At 34.9% G+C, this 20,424-nt stretch overlaps 1 protein-coding gene across 4 annotated transcripts in view; it reads right to left on the bottom strand.

Moving 5' to 3' along the window:
* Positions 1–41: 41 nt before the first annotated feature.
* PALS1 (protein associated with LIN7 1, MAGUK p55 family member) overlaps positions 42–20,424 on the bottom strand; it is an 81,433-nt gene continuing 61,050 nt past the window's right edge. For 2 of the 4 annotated variants that reach the window (XM_079769630.1, XM_079769629.1), the window contains 7 exons: positions 16,897–17,080; positions 14,544–14,615; positions 14,109–14,180; positions 11,642–11,809; positions 10,803–11,005; positions 8,953–9,063; positions 42–2,973 (listed from right to left, as the gene is read on the bottom strand). In XM_079769630.1, coding sequence (XP_079625756.1) covers positions 2,797–2,973; positions 8,953–9,063; positions 10,803–11,005; positions 11,642–11,809; positions 14,109–14,180; positions 14,544–14,615; positions 16,897–17,080 — 987 coding nt within the window. In that variant the 3' untranslated portion in view covers positions 42–2,796. The remainder of the gene's footprint in view (positions 2,974–8,952; positions 9,064–10,802; positions 11,006–11,641; positions 11,810–14,108; positions 14,181–14,543; positions 14,616–16,896; positions 17,081–20,424) is intronic. The other 2 variants (XM_079769632.1, XM_079769631.1) reach the window with 1 other exon arrangement.

Below are 20,424 nucleotides of genomic sequence, written 5' to 3'. Positions count from 1 at the left end.
GAATGGCAGAGGATATAAATAAAGCAAGAGAAAGTACTTGGTGGCTTTTTTTATTTGAAATATAATTTTACTTTTTATTTTTACAATACAGTGTGCAGTATAACATCTCCAAACAATAGAGTGCAGATACAGGACACGAGTACAAAGGAGGATTAACAATAATATCAGAAAGGTCACCTTATTAAGGCTAAATCCCTGGTTCATATTTTCACACACATTCATAAAATTACATTCAAATTATTCCTTATCGATACTTCTTATGCCATGAGAAAAGGGAAAAAAATCCAGACATTAGATTTTCATAGATAGTAAATCTGGATTAGTTTAAATACTGTTCTCCTTTTCGTTAGTTATGACTTAAGATTTACTAAAGGGAGATATTTCCTTATTTGAACTAGCACGTGCATTTTATTAGTTATCGGTATTCCTATAAGTGGTTAAGACCTCCCCCACTCTGGGGTCTCCAATCAGAACCACAGAGGGACAGGAAATGGAACTGGCCACAGTGGCTAGGTGTACAGCAAAGAAAGGTTTGTTTCCATTTTCTTTCAAGGAAGTTAGCGACAACTCAGTGTTCACTTTGCTTAGGGACTGTGTTGACTATCAGCACATCCATATCACTGGGAGAAACGTTTCTATACCTCTACCATTGCTAATGAGGAAAGCACTGTAAGACTTAACTGACCCCCAAAATATCTTGTCACTTTAGACTTCCTAAAGCATACTATGGGATGGCATGTACCCTGGTAGGGGATTTGCTTGTTAAAGCCATATCTGAGTCTTGTTAGCACATGGTGTTATGTGGATCTGTGGTCTGCAGATTAACTCAGGGAATGGAACAGCCACTGACGGACACTACCTGAAATCTCATTCTAACGCAATTTAAGCTGCCAACTTTTTAGATCTTAGGGTTAAAAACAGTTGTCAGTTATGATAAGCAGCTCACAAAATTCCACTGTCTACCACTGACTGCCTTTCATTCCTGAGGAGAAAAACTGCAAGACCGAGAAGATGAAGTGCTTATATTCCTTGGTTTCCAATGCTAAAAATCAGTGTGAGCTTTGCATTTCCTGCTATAAACTTGGAGTGTTTCAGACCTGAAGAGACAGCATGTATGGCATTCCTTCTCTTAACTCAGGATGTTTCTTCCTAATGAACATCTTGAAAGTATTTCCACAGAAGACACACACTGCAGCCAACTTCAACGCCATGCAAATTTGAACAGAAAAAGGCAACATATAAACTGTCTACATTTGTTCTAAGTATGTAGACAAGAAAAAATCAAATATACACATGACACAAACTACTACTTAAAAACTTCTTACATTAAATTAAGTGACAATTCAATATTATTCCAGTGTTTAGCTTTGAGAACAGGAAATGTAGCTAAAGTCATCACAAAAATAAAATGACATTCACATTTGAGGTTGTTTGTCACACATCACACCATCCCGAAAGGCTTGAAAAGACTACAAATCAACTTTCCATGCCAGTGTGAAAATCCCATTAGTTTAAACATTTATGATTTAACAAGCTATTGCATTATGGTCCTAAGAGACAGATGTTGTTAGGACAAAAGCCTCTTTAGATATGTTTAACTTCCCCCACCCACGTTCCTTTCCTAAAATATTCAAATGACTTTCAGGTCATTCTTTCCTTCTGATCTCAAAGTCAATTGTCATAGTATTTCCCTCAGATATAATTTTAGTCCAATCTGAACAAGTGTTATCAACCATTTGTCAATCTATTAAATATTAGTATACAGTACAGCAGCTATATTCATCACAGAATTCCAGTTTATTACCTGTATATAGCACAGTCATCAAATTATACTGTGCTCCTATATAAAAATGCAAAAACTGTCAAAGGTGCTATGTCCTCTCATGTATATAAAAAACTTCATTATGAGAAACTTTTTAACAGACAACACAGTTTATATGAACATCTGCCATTCATAAAAATGTAACTTACACATTCTGTTGTACTATGTAGATCAGAGAAAGGAAGCAAGGTTATTAAATCAGTTGTGACAATTAAAGGAAAATTCATACAATCATATCTTTAAAAAGATCATCATGCACTTAACTAGATCAGAGTCTGCAATAAAGTCCAATCCACAAAGCTTGAGCTAAAAATTGGTGCTTCTAACGGAATGTTTTTCAAGAATTAAAACACAAGTGAATTCAAGCCTATGAGTAGTTCCAGACCAAAGTGGCACCTTAAAAAACATTTTAATCACTATAAACTAATGTATTTTTTGTAGTGAGTTCTCAAAATCTGGTGTGTATCTACTTTCAGCACAAAAAATTTTTAAGGATAGTATTTCTGATGACTAAATCAGTTTTCTAACTAAATAAAATCTTGCCCAGTACACAGAAGCACAGTCCCTACCCCCCCCCCAATTCCCATGAAATCATTTAAGTTAACTGTTAAATAACATTAATATTTGTAACTATGTGAGACATGGGCTGCTGTGTATATACACACATTTTTCATGGAAATATGACTAGGCAGAAAAGATTTAGGTGAAAATGATTTTACATGGATAAAATGGAACTGCTCCATTGAAAGCCTCCATTTAGAATCCCCAAATGAGTGACGAACCAAAAGCCATAGGGAATAAAGACTGCTGTGCACAAATTAGCTATGGGGTTTTCTTCTCACCAGTTTGAGATCTAACAATAGGCCTCCAATGCCTGCCACCTTACCCTCAGAGTCTTGCTGAAGTATCAGGTTTACCTTCGTACTGACAGTGTGCCAGATCAAGTCCAATCATGCCACAGATGGATGTTTCCTTCACCTCAGCCAAGTGGACGGCACCCACTGAGGTTCAGTATCAAGTTTGTTAATTAACCTAAGTAATTCCTGATAGGCTTTATCAAGATCTGAATTCACAATTGCCGTGTCAAAGTAGTGACCATTGTTCTGCTCCATCTCTCTAGTTTTCTCAATGATTTCTCTCAGCTCTTCTGGCTGTAAAGAGTAGATAAAAAGTGTGAAGTTAACGCCTTACCAAAGGTGGCCATAGAACAAGTAAACTGCTTTCCTTCTCTCAAAGTACTCCACCTTAGGAGCTCCTTCCCAGCCTTGTCATGCCCACCGTGACTTCCTTTGCTCTTCTGGCATCTTCAGGACTTACACTGTGAGTCATTTGGGACTCAATATAATCTATTTATACTGTGATTTAGGTTTTCATATATTTCTGTCTTATCTCACCCACAAGACTTCAAGAGCAAAGACCGTTACTTTGAGTTAAAATGTTCTAGGGCATCCTAACCTCTTCCTAAAAAGAACATCTGCTGTAACACAGAGTGAACCTTTATGGGTGGAACAAGAGTAGCAGGACCCAAAGCGCCATCTATTCTTGGCTCTTATAGAGCCCCTGTTCTTTATATCTATTGCAGAGTTAGGCAAGTTAAACATCTTATTGAAAAAACAAAGGATCAATAGAATGGGAAAATATTGCTGGTCAACCCAAGATTTAATAATTGAATATAGCTGACCCTTAAACAACACAGGTTTGAACTGCACAGGTCCACTTATAGGCAGATTTTTTTCAATAAGTATTTGTATAACTGTTTTTGATCCGAGGTTGGGAGTCTGCGGATGTGAAGGGCCAACTGCATGCATTAATCTACACCATTTTATATTGGGGACTTGAGCATCTTCGGATTTTGTTATCCACTAGGGATCCTGAAGCCAACCCCCCACAAACACTGAGTGGCAAGATTATTATGCGTTCAGAGATCAACACTGAGTGGCCAGATTATTATGCGTTCAGAGATCATAATAATCTGGCCACTCAGTGTATACTGAGGGTAGTTAAGTACATACTCAGCTTAATACGTTAAATTTCTACTTTGTTTTCAATACACAAAGAAGGTCTTTAAGATGCAAAAAGTATACTAAGAAGAGTTTGGTAAACAACACAGAGCAGGCTACTTTAAAATACTGGGTAAGAGAAACAACTATTTCACACAGACAAGCAGGAGGCAAGGCTGTGTGCCTGATTATCAGGCACAATTGTTCAAGAAAGTGACACTGCCTCCAAAACACGCCTGTCCATAAAGAAAACTAATTAAACTCAAGTACAAATGTCTGATATAAAAGTCACATACTATATTGGACCCACAATACAAAACTATTTCTATCATTCAGCTGGTTGAACTTCTGTAACAGTAGGAAAACATATTAAAAGTCTGACAGCTCTGGCTTGTCCTGAGGCAGTTGCTTGTGTAGCTCATTTTCATTCTGGAATGTTGTGCATCTGGCTGTGGTACACAGAATCCTTTGTTCCCGAACAGGGACTCTGCTACACTATTGTAACCAAACACACTGACATTCTTGCTGAAACTTATGTCTACTCAAAGCTTAAGATTATTGAAAAAACATTCCAGAACTCAAAACAGAATCTAAACTTTGTGGTGCTAGAGTTGAAATGTAAATGTTAAACTTCACATCTTACATAGATTCATATGAATATCCAATCTACCTAGTTTTTCTTTATAAAATTTAAAGCATTATTTAATCTTTTTCCAAAATGGCTTTTATATTACTTAGTTTTAATTTCCTCTTATTTTTCAAATTATAATTCACGACTAAAATGAAACAAAATGTTTTTGCTTAAAATTAGCCTATAGGGAAAGTGACTAAGTTCAGACTATCAGTTTACCACTCTCAAGGCCCCCTTTAGCAGAACAGATTCTGAGATTCGAAGTACAATCAATTGATTTTTTACATTTTGTACCCAGAGAAACACCATCACTTTCCAGCTAGCACAATTTCATTCACTTAAAAGTGAGGATTTGTTTTTATACAACACTTCTATTTTGTGAGTAATAAAGCACTATTGGAAATACCAAAGGAGATAAAAATAAAACAAGTAAAATTAAAAGGCAACAGATATATCACCCTCTACCCAACAAATACAGAATATATATTCTTACTAGTGTGCATGGAACATACACCAATACAGAACACAAGTTGGACCATAAAATAAGGTTCAACGAATTTGAAAGACTGACATCTTACAGAGTATGTTCTTTGACCACAATGGAATTACAAATCAATAATATATTTTTTGAAATCTCCAAACAGGTGGAAATTATATACTTCTAAAAAACCCATGGACTAAAGAAGAAAATGACAGAATTAGAAAGCATTTTAACAAAATAATAATGAGAAATATAACCTCAAATTCTATAGAACACAACACCAAACAACTGCTGAAATTTGTAGCTTCATATTAGAAAAGAAGATTTAAAACTCCTCTACTGAAGACAGTAGAGCAAGTACAAATTAATGCAAATTAGAACGAAAGAATAAAAATAAGACACGTCAATTAAATAGAAAACAGACAAAAAATAAAATTAACAAAGACAAAAGTACTCATTTCTTTTTCTAACGGGTTTCGATTATTCCTTTTAATTTCCATATAAATTTTAAAATCTTTTCAATTTCTACAATAAAGCCTGCTGAGATTTTTTTAAATGGTCACAGATTTCTTGATATATTAATTCCTTTAAAATTCACCCATTTAAAATGTACAATTCAAGAGGTTTTAGTATAGTCACAGAGTTGTGCAATCAACACCACAATTCAATTTCAGAACATTTTCATCACTCCCAGCCCCCAGCCCCCAAAAAACTATATCCATTAGCAGCCACTCCCCATTTTCTACCACCCCCAGCCCTAGGCAACTACTAATCTACAGTAGATCTCTATAAATTTGTCTATCCTGGGCATTCCATAAAATGGAATCATACACTATATGGTCTATGTTATACTATGTATCACTTCATTCCTTTTTATGACTGTCTCCCAAGACTTAAAATAAAGCTACAGTATTTAGTTCAATATTAGCATAAATATGTGAATAGAATCCATAAATAATCTATAATCACCCCCCGATACCCTCCTCCCTCATTATATGTGGTCATTTTTTTACAAAAGTGCCAATGTAATTCAATGGGAAAAAGGATAGTATTGTGTGTTTTTTTTCCTCAAGAAATGATTATACAGCAACTGGATATCCACATGTGATTTAAAGAACAAAACAAAACAAAAAGCCAATCTCCACTCGTACCTCACACTAAAATAGAGATGAACCTAAGATAGATAGATCACAGAACTAAAAGTAAAAGCTAATACAAGAAAGTTTTTATAAGAAATCAAAGGATAAAATCTTCATAATCCTGGAATAGACAAATTTTTTAGTATAAAAAAATCATTAACTATAAGAAAAATAAAAAAGTGTACTTCACTAAGATTAAACATTTCTGATCTTCAAAATAATTAAAAAGATACAAAGACTGAGAAAATATTTATATACAGATATAAAGAATAAGAAAAATAACAATTAAAAAAAATAAGACTTGAGGCATTTCATAAAAGAACACGCCTAAACGACTATGTGAAAAGATGCTGTCATCAGTCAACAGGAAAATGTATAATGATAACACTTCACACCTACTAGAACTAAAAAATTGCTACATACAATAGTAAAAGTTGGTAACAATGTGGAGCCAATGGAACCAAAGTGAGAGCATAAAATGGCAAAATGTTTTTAAAACAATTTGGCAGTTTTTATACAGTTAAACAGGCACTTAGCATTTGATGCAATTCAAGAGGATGAAAACGTATGTCCACCAAACGACTATGAATGTTTACAGCAGCTTTGGTCACACTAGCTAAAAGTTGGAAACCACCCAAATATTTTTAACTGGTAAGTGGACAAATTATAATATATTTAGACCATGGTATACATTGCACTTAGCAATAGAAAATATGAACTACTGTTAGATGCAACATAGATCAATATCAAAACATTATGCTGGCCCTAGCTGGCTTGGCTCAGTGGATAGAAGCGTCAGCCTGCCGATTCAAGGGTCGCAGGTTCGATTCCGGCCAAGGGCACATGCCTGGGTTGCGGGCTCAATCCCCAGTGGGGGTCGTGCAGGAGGCAGCCGATCAATGATTCTCTCTCATCATTGATGTTTCTATCTCTCTCTCCTTCTCCCTTCCTCTCTGAAACCAATAAAGAAATATATTTAAAAAACAAACAAACAAAAAATAACATTATGCTGATAACAGAGCCAGATGCAAACTTAAACATAAGATGTGGTCCCATTTATGTTAACTTCAAGAACAGACAAAACAAATCTATAGTGACATAAAGCAGATTCGTGGTTGCCTTGAGAAGACTGGAGGGGTATTAACTTAAAAGGAGCATGAGAGAATTTTTTGGAGTGATGAAACTGTTCTAAATCTTGATTGGCATAGTAGTAACACAGGTATGCATTTTGCCAAAACTCACTGAATTATACAAGTAAAATGTATACATTTTATTTATGTAAAGTAACTTCAATAAAGTTGATTTTTAAAAATTAGAAAATTCTAATTAGAAAATCAAGCATATTGTATACCATTAAAACATTTTGGTACTGATTAAGTCCATGCTTTAAAAATAGGTATAATTGGTATCTTTCTAGACCTCACTCAAAGTAGGATGACTAATTCAAAATAAAGTAGGTAAAAAATTCCATGAGAGCACTGCCAGAGAACATGTTTTGGAATGGTGTATGGCCTTTGGCACAACATTGAATCCTTGTTGAAGAAGAATAACCTAACTAAAAAAGAGCGTGCATGCTTGAAACAGAAAATAAGGCTGAACAAGCAGAATGGATCACTGGTCCTTAAGGTGCATCCCTTTCCTTTTCTTGTTTACCAAAGTAGTTACTGGGCACTAAGTTTCATAGAGTATTAACCTTATTTTTCTTATTATATGTTGTGATCGTCCGCAAAAATAACAAGTGATCATGTATCATATTTCTTGTGTATCATCCCAAGTGCTAAGGACACTCTGATCGCACTTACTTATGAACTTATAATTGTGCTGCAAAAAATAAAGAAGGGGTGAAACACTACTTTAACTAGCTAATCTACTTAGCCTAAACATTATGTTCAACATATAGGATGGGGAAATCCCTGATGTCTATAGCCTAAGACATTAAAAAATATTAGCTTCCCATATATAGAGACTGAGTAAGAAATGTAAGTAGACCTAGAGTGAAAAAGCGTATCTTGAGGTAGGAGGGTTGGTGGCTGTGGTAAAGTCAAGATTTGAAGGAAAAGCGTGTTGTTATATGCTTTGAATGACTTTCAAGGAAGAGCATTATTACATGTTTTTATGGCTTTTAAGGAGAGTTAGGGGCATAGCAAATGAAATGAGATTAAGTGACTCCACTATTAAATAGAAATATTATAAAAATCAGAAAAAAACAAGGAAGACTAAGTATTTGTTACTTTGACAAAGCAATTCACATGACAGTTTTTAGTTCACACATTTAAATAAAAAGCCAATGCTTTCTGATTACCAGTATACTATCATTGAATTATTAATATTTAGTATATAATAGACTACCTCAACCATGTCCAGCATCTAAAATAATTTTAAAAATTTTCCATTTCAGATCATGTAAGAAGATCAAAGGGAGGAGACAAACAATATAAAGTTTCAATGAGAAAAAAGAGAAAAACAAGGGCACTCAATATTGGCTCCCCGCACATGCAGAATATCTGCAGAGAACAGTGGGCAATCCCTAAGAATATGATGATCCCTTTTTGTGTGTGTTAGAGGTATCACATAATCCCTGCTGGAAATACACACATTCATGTGAAGATCAAGGAAGTGCTAAAGAATGCCAAATCTTACCATACATTTGGGGTACAAGAGGGAATGTGTGGGGAACAACAAGAGAAGCCACCTTCTTTGGAGAGCTGCCAGAGTCTAACCAGAGGCAATCATGGCAATTTTGGGGAAAGTGATATGGCAGAAAGAATAATCACTTTGAAAGCTCAAGCTGATGTAGTTTTTAAGTATTGTGACATAATAGGCCATGATTGTTTCATGTTTACTTTCAGTGGAATAGTACAACAGTATAATAACTCTACCTTTGGATTCTTGCCCTCTTTGGCCAACAATGCCCGAAGTCTTTCTTGTGAAGGGGGGGCAATAAAAATAATATATGGTTTCAAGTCTGAATTCCGGAGAGTCTTCAATGACTGAAAAGAAAAGATATTTTGGATCTTTAAAATAATTTTCTTGATTTAACTACTTCCCAATAACATACTTGGAATATAATAATGTCATTAAACAACAGTAACACCATAACCTATGAGTGTTTCCAAACATCTTTGTAACAAAAAATTCACAATATTTTAGGATCCTACCATTCACTGTAAAAATATATTGTGTACCTATAAAATCACACACACACACACACACACACACAAAAACACACTATTGGTTCACTCTTTTTATATAATGAAATAAAAATAAATGAATGAAGGATTACAACTATGTAATATTAAAATACCCTGCGTATAAGAGCACATGCAGATTATAATAACCATATTAAAAATCCATTTCAGAGAAAGTAGAAATGAGCAGTCACTTTACAATGTGCCAGGGTCTGAATGGAAGCACAGAGAGAAAAACTTCACACACACACACACACACACACACACACACACACACACTCACACACACACTTTGGAAAAGCACATCCAAGAAAAGGAGACTATCTGAATTGGGAGGTATGGCTTTTTTTTTTTTTTTAATTTTTAAAAAATCCTCACTGGAGGATATTTTTCCATTGATTTTTAGAGAAAGTGTAAGAGAAAGGGAAAGACAGAGAGGAATATCGATGTGAGAGAGGCACATTGATTGGTTGCTTCCTCACAAGCCCCGACCAGGGTCTGGGCTGGGGAGGAGCCTGTAACCAATGTATGTGCCCTTGATCGGAATCAAACCTGGGACCCTTTGATCCATAGGTGGAAGCTCTATCCACTAAGCTAAACCAGCTATGGCAGGAGGTGTGGCTTTCACCTTGCCTTTGCCACCGCATGACAGCGTGCCATCAACTGAAGCACTCCATCAAAATGGGAATTACAGGGTCTTACCCCACTTTTATTAACTTAAAAACATTAAGACAATATGTTTAACTTCTCAATGTTCTTTGGTACATCTGCTGGCCCAAATAATATAAGAATTCTGAAGGAGTTTAGTAAAAACATTTATACTTCTCTCAAATGTTTACAATTGAAATAGTAGACTAAACTCTTTTATCTACTAAAAGAAACAAAAACAAAGAAAATCTATTATTTCGAGCCATTTTATTTATTTTCATTATTATTTTTTAATCCTCATTAGAGGATATGTTTTTATTCATTTTTTTAGAGAGAGAGAAAGAGATAAAAATCACTTGGTTGCTTCCTGTATGTTCCCTGACCAGGTATCAAACCTGCAACCTAGGTATGTACCCTGAATGGGAATTGAACTCATAACCTTTGGTGTATGGGACAACACTCCAACCAACTGAGCTAGAGCTCAAAGGAACAATTTTAGAGTCAATTTCCTTTCCTATACATCTATTTATTAACCACTGCTTATATTTCCTAAGTTGACATATGCAGTAGATTCAACAAGGAAAGTTTTATGCTGAAGCTATCTAGTCTAGAAAAACTTTTCCACAACTAACAACCTTTAAAATCCCAAATTTCTAAGTTACTGTATTAAACTTTAGAAAATATGTACATGTATATGTGTAGGTATGTATGTATTTGACCCTGAGGAAATTGAGATTTAGCAATCTGTCTGATTTCAGATAGGGAGTCAGTGGGGAAAAGCTATATAAGAACTTAATTAGGTCCTGTGGTTCTTGGACCAAAATACAGTTTCCACTAAATTACTTTGCAAAAAATGCCCTCAAGTTCAACGCCCTAAACCAAAACAGCTTTACCTGTGTACGAAGACTTAAAAGACATATTTTCCCAGAGTTGATCACTTGCCGTACAGAATCTATGCTGGTTCCATACAGATTTTTCTCAAATTCACCATGCTCAATGAACTTTCCAGCTGCTATGTCTGCTTCGAACGCTTGCCGAGAAACAAAGTGGTAATCTCTACCAGCTACTTCATGGTCTCGCCTATTGCGAGTTGTATCTAGACAGACAAAATCAGGTAAAAATAATTGGTATTGATCATGGTAAGGATGGGGATAATTTTGCTCATCAGAAAAAAGTTTTATTTCATAATACAGATTATACAATAATGAACTGAGGAAATGTTAAGAACCCATGTGTTTAATAATGGTTTTATTTCTAGATTGAGAACAAAAATTTGTTTTTCGTATGCTATTAAGTTATATTAATAACAATATATTTTATGTTTACACTTTAAATTAATTCATCTTGCATTTAAAACACTACTATTCACCTTTTCTGAAGTTTATTTCTATAAGATTAGGTGCTATATAAGGTACCATATAATTTTTAAACAGAACTTCTGTGTTAGAGATTATGTCTAAATTTCTATCTTCTTCATCAGTTGTTGAAACCAGTTGTTGATTTCATATTGAACAGGGAATTATAAGAAGTGCAGAATAAAATTCATTTAGAAAGTGATCAGTACCATATTCTTAGGAAAATTGAAATTTCTCAAGGAGATTTGGTTAAAACAAAGCTTTTCTTTTCCGGACAACTATGTTTTGATAAAATAAATGAAAAATTGCCTGTGTAAGTTAGATTCTAAAGCAGTGAACTGAAAAGCACAGGAAAATGGGAATGCATTCAAACTTACGAGGAACTGCAGCTGCAAAGCGGTCTTTCTCTTTGTTCATGAGCCTCTGACGTAATTCATTCTGGCCACAATTCTGTGGACCAATCAAAATGATAGGTCTTTTCCTATTTGCTGGCTGATGATAAAGTGACATTTCCTCATAAGTTAAGATTTCTTCATTGTCATAGTCTTTAGAAAAAGAAAAAGTTAAGCTCTTTAGACAGAATTACTGCTATGTAATAAACATATACTCATAGATCTTTCGAAAAAACTGAAAAGAGCACAATTTATTATTAAAAATGCTTAACTTTTTGGATCAAGATAGTATTATATCATGAGTATTTTCCTCTGTCATTATAGCCTTTCCAGGATACTATGAAAATAAATCAGACAATATATGAATCATTCTAGAAATTTTTATTGCTTCTCTTATTTCAGACTGTTTGAATGTTTAATATAATATGACAATACTGATCCTTATGTAAAATAGCTAGTTTGCAGTCCATACTTTGACAGGGGGTGGGGCACCAGGTGGTAAACTAATGAGAATAACATCTACCATTTTGTAAAATGATGGTACTAACACATTATTTAGAGGGTTGGTTTAAGGATCAGACCTAATGTGCATGCTGAGCACAATACGTGGTATGAACGTTCAAAATAGTGGCTACAATCAGAGATATCAGAGAAAGCTGGAAAACTTTTCTGAGACTATATAACTTGCCATTCACACTTCCCGCTTTTATATTTACTTTGTTCTGGAATATTTGAGGTCATGATTCAAGAAGAGGTATAAATTACGATAGGGGGGTTAACATTCCTAAAGCCCATAAATTCAGATGAAATCAGAGCTGTTAAGGGGTAAGAACAAAGGTAGACAATAGCAGCCTGCCATCTTCTCAGGCGTACCAGTTCCTCTGACTGGGAAAGAGCGTCAGATGTGTAGTCAGACCCTCCCAGCTGCCAGTTCCATGGGGGCAGGGGACCATCTTAGTCGTGCTAGTGCTTAGCACAGAGCATAGAGTGGGAACTATATTTGCTTAAATTTCAGCTCAACCATATCTTAGTTGTAAGAACTTAAGCAGGTTACTTTAATATCTGATTTTGAATTTATTAATCTGTATGCTCAAGGAATTCATTGTGAGAACTAAATGGATGAAGGTATTAAAAGTATATATAGTTAGCTTCCCTAGAATAAAAGTTATTATAAATGAGTTATTAATAAAAATATTATGACGACACCTTCCCTTCCCAAAATACTTTTCACTCTGAAAAGGCTGAGTTCCTTCTTCTAACATGTATAATCAGATTGTGGCAGCACTGTGATTTACAGACTTGGTTTATAATCTGTAGATTTCAGATTTGCAAGTTTTCTAGAGTATAATAGCTATTCAAGCTGAATTAGTTAATTTTAGTGCACTTCAAAACATGAAAAACAGATTTAATCACCTACCCAAATATAGAGGAAAGGATTAAAAATTCAATAAATCTTCTTAGTTACATAAATATAACAAAGCATTAAGGTTGTTTATTTTGAAAAAAAATTATTAAAGTAAATGGAATCTCTGATATAGTTTTATATGGAGTTTTTCAACAATCTATATCATTTTTGTCATTGATTTAACTTAAGCTACCTAAAAAAACTTCAAGGTACTGATAAATCTTATAAATTGTTTAAGAAGTTAAGGATTGCCTTGACTTTATTATTTGGCTTGTTTCTAACATGAACCAAAGCAGAGGCAGAATATCTGATGCCCATAAAGGACCAACCAAGAAGGTAATGAGAGCAGTAAATCAGGTTTGGCTTATAAAAAATTGGATGTTGTGGAAACTGTTAAACTAAGACAGTAGTAGGTGCCCAATATAAAGGCAACAGCCATCATCAGGTACAGCAGAGTGTTGTCACTTGGGAATATGAGTCACATGTTATTAGAACTTTTGATTTTAAGAGAAGTACCAACTTTAAAATAGAACAAAAAAACTCCATGTACCTGACTGCTAGCAGGTAGCAGGCTCTGTGGAATGAGTTGTCTTAGTTACAGGAGTTATTATAGACAAAATATTGTTTAGTTAAAATACAGCTATATTGTTAGAATTTGTTAGAAGCATGTATCAATTTCACAAATAAAGAGTTTGAGTAGAAAAAAATTAAGAGAAATTTCAATTCCATTTCCTCAAAATTAGAGAAATATCCATATAACACTATATATATATATATATATATATATATATATATATATATATATATATAGTACTTTAATTTTTATACCAATTTTTCTCCAAGTTCAAAACACTGCAGCATTACTCATAGGATTCTAACAGAAAATCATTTTTGTTAAATGACTTTCTTAAGCCCTTGTGTCACATTAAGAGGCAAAACAGGACCAGAAACAAAAGTACCTGAAAATATTAATTTAATTTCTTTCAAGTGCTAAATATTGGGCCTCTTTCAGATATAAATCCAGCTATCTCTGGGAGTGGAACTTACCATCATTTTTATTGGCATTATATAAAACCTTTTTCCTCTTCTTTTTATTCTTCTTTGCACACCATAGTTTTCCTGTTGAATAATCATAAACATAACTATAAATGTGGTATTTGTTTTCTTAAACAAAGCTACATATTTCAAATAGAAGCACTCAAATAGTTAATTTAAATTTATAAACATTACATTTTTCATAGAAAAACTACTTTCCAGGGAAGTATTTACAATTTTCTATTAATCTCACATTATAGACCAACAATCTTTAATATTTAAATCCTGTCCTTTCTTTACAGTTCTAAGATAACCAGTTTTGCCTTTCACATCACTCTTGCCATGAATACATCTTTCATGCCAGTTCTAACTGATATGTAAATTTAAACATACTTACAGATGAAGACCCAAAAAATCTCTCATTAATGCCAAATAAAAATGTCCAACCTGATTTTTCTGGCTCCTTGTCTTCCTCTATCGTTTGCTTCATGGCTTCCCTTTGCTGCTGAAAACTTTTCCCTTAATAGCAGAAAGGAAAAAGAATAAAATATTTAAGACAGAAGAATAGAAGTATTTTTTAAAAACATCAAGGGAAAACAGCAGGAGTAACTACTCATTTATATTCCCTCCTTTCCTTCTGTCACCTATGAGAGTACGTCAGCTATGATTATAAATAAGCCTCCAAATGTTTAACATATTAAGTTTCAATCTCACTCTCAACCAATTCTAAGACATTTATTACTAGACTATCTCACCTATTAGAAAAGATAAATCATAAGCTAATGTTAGAAAATTTAATAGCTCAATTTTTACAAAGCTTTCATTCAGTAGTTATTAAATGAAAAGTACTATGCTGGATCTTATAACACTTCTGATCATTCGGAATTACAGGAAATCAAGCAAATTCATTCTAGAAGTTAACTTTACAAAATAATACGTGAATATTCATCACTTTTTAATTCCAAGACACTACTCAACATATTCTCTTTCATTTATTCTTTTCTTTCCCTCTTTTTCTTTGTATGTATATACTAGAGGCCCAGTGCATGACTGAATCATGCACGTGTAGGGTCCCCTACACGCTTTTGCTTTTCGCGGTGGAGCTGGGTGCCTGTCCGCTGGTGCACCAGGCCTTTCAGAAGCCTCGGGCTCGGCGGAGGCTTCTGAAAGGCCTGGTGCCGGAGCAGACAGGCACCCAGCTCCCCCACTTTTGATGGTCCCCGGCCGCTGAGGGGGGCTGCCGTGGACACCTGGCTACCCTGCCGTTGAGAGGCGCAGCTGGGTGTCCGCGGCAGGCCCCCTGCACCTCTCAACAGCAGGGTAGCCCCCCTCAGTGGCAGCGGATCCGTGCCTCTCAATGGCCAGATAGGCCACCCCAAGTCCCGCCCCCCAGCCTCCCGCCGCCCAATCGTGGGCGTAGCGGAGTGATGGTAATTTACATGTTACTCTATTATTAGATAGGATATATATATATATGTGTGTGCGTATGTTTTAATGATTTTTAAAATTTCCACCTTTACTAATGATACAAATAAATGAAAACAATACTGTTTTTCCTCTTAAGGATTATGTTTTTAATATAGGAAGCTATCAAGGTTTCTGACCTTCATTTTCTTTTAAGACATCTACCTTAAATCCAAATGCATTTTTTTTCTGAAAATAAGTTTACTTCAAAATTTCTGTATTAGAGGTCTACTTTTACATTATATTGTTATATCTACGTTCCATTTCACGCCAGGGATTCTTATTCCATCTATGTTGGAATAACCTATAGAATGAAGTGTGTTTCATAAAATCACAAGTGAAAATAATGAGTTTGACACACATAAGAAGCATTAAAGGCAACCAGGTTATCTCCAGAACTATACAGATTGCATTTCTAGTGAAACAAATAACTATGACTAGAGGGGAAATTTTAAGAGCATTAATATTTAAAAATGATAATTTGTCTTTAACAGAGAAAAAAATAAGGAACAAAATAATTTTAATAATTTACATATTAAGATGTTTAAAAACATTACAGTGTGATACTTCTAGGGCACATTTTTATAGTATGCACATATGCAACTATTTTTGAGATAGAATCAGACATTAATGGGAGATGGACATTATGACCTCTTAAAAATCCTTCTAACTGAAAACCATTATCAAACTCAAACTAAGGTGGGTCCACTTACTTGTCCTATAAAAGACCTGAAAATGATATCACTGAAATCTCCTTGACTCATCTATATACTTTCAGAAACTCAATGTAATCAATCTGTCAATAAACACCAGTTCTAAATATTTATGGGCTAAGGCTGGCATGGTAAGAAGATATCAAATTGATATCTGGCAGAAGCACTGAGTAGAGAACCATGATGGTTGCCCAATACTCCAGGATTCTTGAGGAATGTCCTGCAGCTGATATTGTGAAGAATCAAGGGTAAAGCTTCAGCCACTCAACTTAGTATGAGAAGCCCATTCATTCCTCCTTTCCTGAAACATGACCAAATATAGACAAATTTGTTTCCAGCTTTTGGGTTTAAAAGCAGATGACTTGTGACTTTCTATAATCTCATACACATAAAGAACAGATGTAAATATTATATTACATCATAATTTCATTCTAAAGCCCAACAATTTGGTCACAATTGTATTCAAGATATTTATGCTACAGTTGCAACATAAAAACCCAACTGCATGAAAAAACAATTATTCAAAATTATTTTTAAAAGGCATGAAAAAGTTTTCACTGTGAAGGTCTGTTTTTTAAATGTTCTTTTAACTATATATGTACTTTCTACTATATTGTCCTTACCTGGAACAAGCCCAGCTAGAGGTTGATTATCTTCATCCCCATCCCTGTAGGCCTGCCACCAGTTTGGATCTTCCTGACTGATCACATGAAGTATATCCCCTTTTTGAAAAGAGAGACCTAACTCTCGACATGGAACATATGGGTCATCTGAAGGGTCATAATCAAAATGAGCTTTTACATGGATCTAAAAGATAAAAAGGGTAAAAAAAAAAAGATGAAATAGCAACACAAAATACTTAGCATAAATATAATTAAAATGTTACGGTTTTTCATTAGTGCAAAGAAATTATGAGCTGAAAGAGCAAGTTTAGTTAAATAACAGTATTTTGGGGGCAGTATTTTCTTAGGCTCATCTGTTTTCTTCAGTTAAGTTCATCTCTCTGTTGACTGCTTACATGTACAAGGGTATGCAAAACACTATCATTAGTTACTAACAAGCTGAGGTGCTAAGGGGCTTCTAAGGCTTAAGAGAAGCAAAAGGAATATAATAAAGGCCCCCCTGCCTGTCTCCCTTCCTGATCTGTAAAAACAAGAACTCTGCGGTGCCCCTCAGATATCTCCAATCTATAAAACAGACCTCTTGATTTTTCTCCCCAAATCTGTTTTTCCTCCAGATTTCCCTTTAATAAGTAGCACCACTATCCACCCAGTTGTTCAAGCATCCTTGCTTTCTCTTTCCTTTACCCTCCACATTCATTACAAGGTCCTGACATTTTTACTTCCAGAACACAGCCTGACTAATTTTTCTCCACTGCCACAGCTATCATCCACGTTTAAGCCATCATCATACTTCATAATGACTTCAGCAATAGTTTTCTAAATCTCCTTGCTTCCTTATTGGCTTTACTGATCCAATTTATACATAGAAGCCAGAAATGTTTTATTTTTTGTTTGTGAAATAAAAATCAAATCATTTACTATATTTAAAATCCAAACTCCCTGCATGGCCAAGGAAACCTGCTTGACCTGGCCCTATCTACCTCTCTAGCCTCATCTCATAGAATCCCCTCCTCGCCTCTTTACTCTCCTACTTTGATCCATGCCCACAGGCTTTCCAAAAACAAAGTTCTTTAGATATTTTACCTGAAAGCTCTTCAGGCAATTAACAGGCCTGGCATCATCTCATTCTACGGTCTTGGCTTCACGTTGCCTTCTCCAAGAGGCCTTTCCTGACCATCTTATGTAATTTGTTCCACTTATTTTTATTCTCAATGTTCACACTGTGCTTATTCCTACCTTATCACTTACTGCAAACTATAATTATTTTGTCATGCTCATTATTATAAACCCAATGATTAGCACAGTGCCCAGTACACAAAAGAGGTCCAACAGATGCTCATTGTAAGGAAAATAATTATTTGGGACTCCTAAGAATAAATTTCAATAATTAAAATTAACACCATTGGGCTAGTGGCTATTTCTATGGTTTGTATCCCTTCACTGTAACTTTAGCATCCTCCTATCCTGAAGCCTTTAAGTTACCCTTAAACCACTTTTCTCTATCCTCCCAACCTTGATCCCACAAATCAGAAGACTTCATGAAGGCATGCTCTCAGTTTTATTAAGAGTTCTTTGAACTGAAAATGAACAGTGATGCAGAAACCTAGTATTTAGTGGCTTTGTGGGACATTACCTGTTACACTACCCAGCAGTGAAGAGAATAGGTTCTGGAATAGGCATGGGTTCTAGTCCTGACTCAGTCACTTACCAATAGTGGGCTTGGGCAATTAACTTGACTGTTCTAGTTTCAATGCCTATTGAATGGGAATAATAAAGATATCTATATTTCATGAGGATGCTGTGAGAATTAAATGAGATAAAATATATAAAATAATTGGTACTGTGCCTGGCACAGAGTAAATATCATACTAGTTAACATTTATTGGACAATCAGTACTCTGAATTTTCTAGTGCATATTCCATCACTAATAAGCAGTGTGATCCCACTACATTTCAATTTACTCCTATGTTCATCTCATGACACACATAAACTAATTATTAAAATCTATGGCACACTAAAAAATATATTTTTTGCCGATCTGACAAAACAATAGGTATAATTTTAATTCATTCATACTGGAAGGCTATTGTTGTGTTAGCTGTTGTCATTTTTTAATTTGACAGTGTAAGGTAAAAGAGGTCAGTGCTCCTGACTAAATAGTCAGGTACTGCAGGTTTTAAAAATTCTTGGGGCACACCATTTGAAAATCGCTGGATTAGAGCATTACTATATGAAAAATGTGCCTTCAGCTCAAATATTCTATTTCCTCTCTCCATATTATTTCAATTATATTGTGAAATATAATCTAAAGTTTTATAGACCTGTCTGGGAATTCTAACTTGTTTCTAAGTCAATGTGGAGAGAGAGAAACAGCACAGCTTAAGCAATTCATGTGTCCTGGGATAAATGTGTTAGTCACCTAGGAAGTAAACTACAAAAGGGCCAAGACTTGTGCACTCTCAAAATGATAAAGCAGCCACTTGTTGCTATGTGTGGTGCATAAGGGAGTACCTCTCCTGACACTTTGCTCTTGCCATTGGTGACATTATAAATGAGCCAGTGAACATAGTACAGTTTTAGTTGAACACCTATAGTACTTTATCTACAGGAAAATACCTTTGCTCTTATTAGATCTTGACCTGTACCATAATGATGCTCAATAAACTGGTTTTAATTTCTTAATCTCATAGATAATTATTTTGCATATGCCAACAAAAATTATGATTTCCTGCCCTGGCCAATGTTGTTCAGTGGTTGGAGCATCAACTTGTGCACCAAAGGGTTCATTCCCCACCCCTCAGCTGGGCACATGCAGGAGGCAACTGGTTGATGTTTTTCTCCCTCCCTGCTTCCCTCCCACTTTTTGTGAAAAGCAATGGAAAAAATATCCTTAGGTAAGGATTATCAACAACAACAAATAATGATTTCCTATCACCGTTTTCTTTTTTTGGAAACCTTCAGTTGCAAGCTTTAATAATAGTAGTTCATTTTAAGCCAGTTATGTTTTATAAAAACTTTACAAGAGATATTGCAATTAAGAGTTTTTCACAATAAAAGAAAGAAATGAAGGAAAAAAATATTGCACAACATTGTTTCTATTTTGAAAAGATCTCTACACATCAAATACTGTGTTATTTATTTTTTTAAATCCTCACTCTAGGATATGTTTATGATTTTGAGAGAGAGAAGGGGGGGAGACAGAGAAAAACTGATATGAGAAACATACAGGTTGTCTCCTGTATGTACCCCAACTGGGGATCAACCCGCAACCTTTTTTGTGTACAGGAAGATGCTCCAACCAACTGAGCCACCTGGCCAGGCTCAAATGCTATATTTTAAAAGAGCATTGTTTCTTTTATTTATTTATTTTTTGTGTTAATCCTCACCTGAGGATATTTTGCCATTGATTTTTAGAGAGTGGAAGGAAGGAGGAGAGAGAGAGAGAGAAACATCAACATGAGAAAGACACATTGACCGGTTGCCTCCTGCATGCACCTTGATCAGGGCCGAGGACCGACCCTGCAACG

This window comes from Cnephaeus nilssonii (genome assembly GCF_951640355.1).
Source record: "Cnephaeus nilssonii genome assembly, chromosome: 4".
Classification (NCBI taxonomy): domain Eukaryota; kingdom Metazoa; phylum Chordata; class Mammalia; order Chiroptera; family Vespertilionidae; genus Cnephaeus; species Cnephaeus nilssonii.
This window is presented reverse-complemented; position numbering and strand designations above follow the sequence as displayed.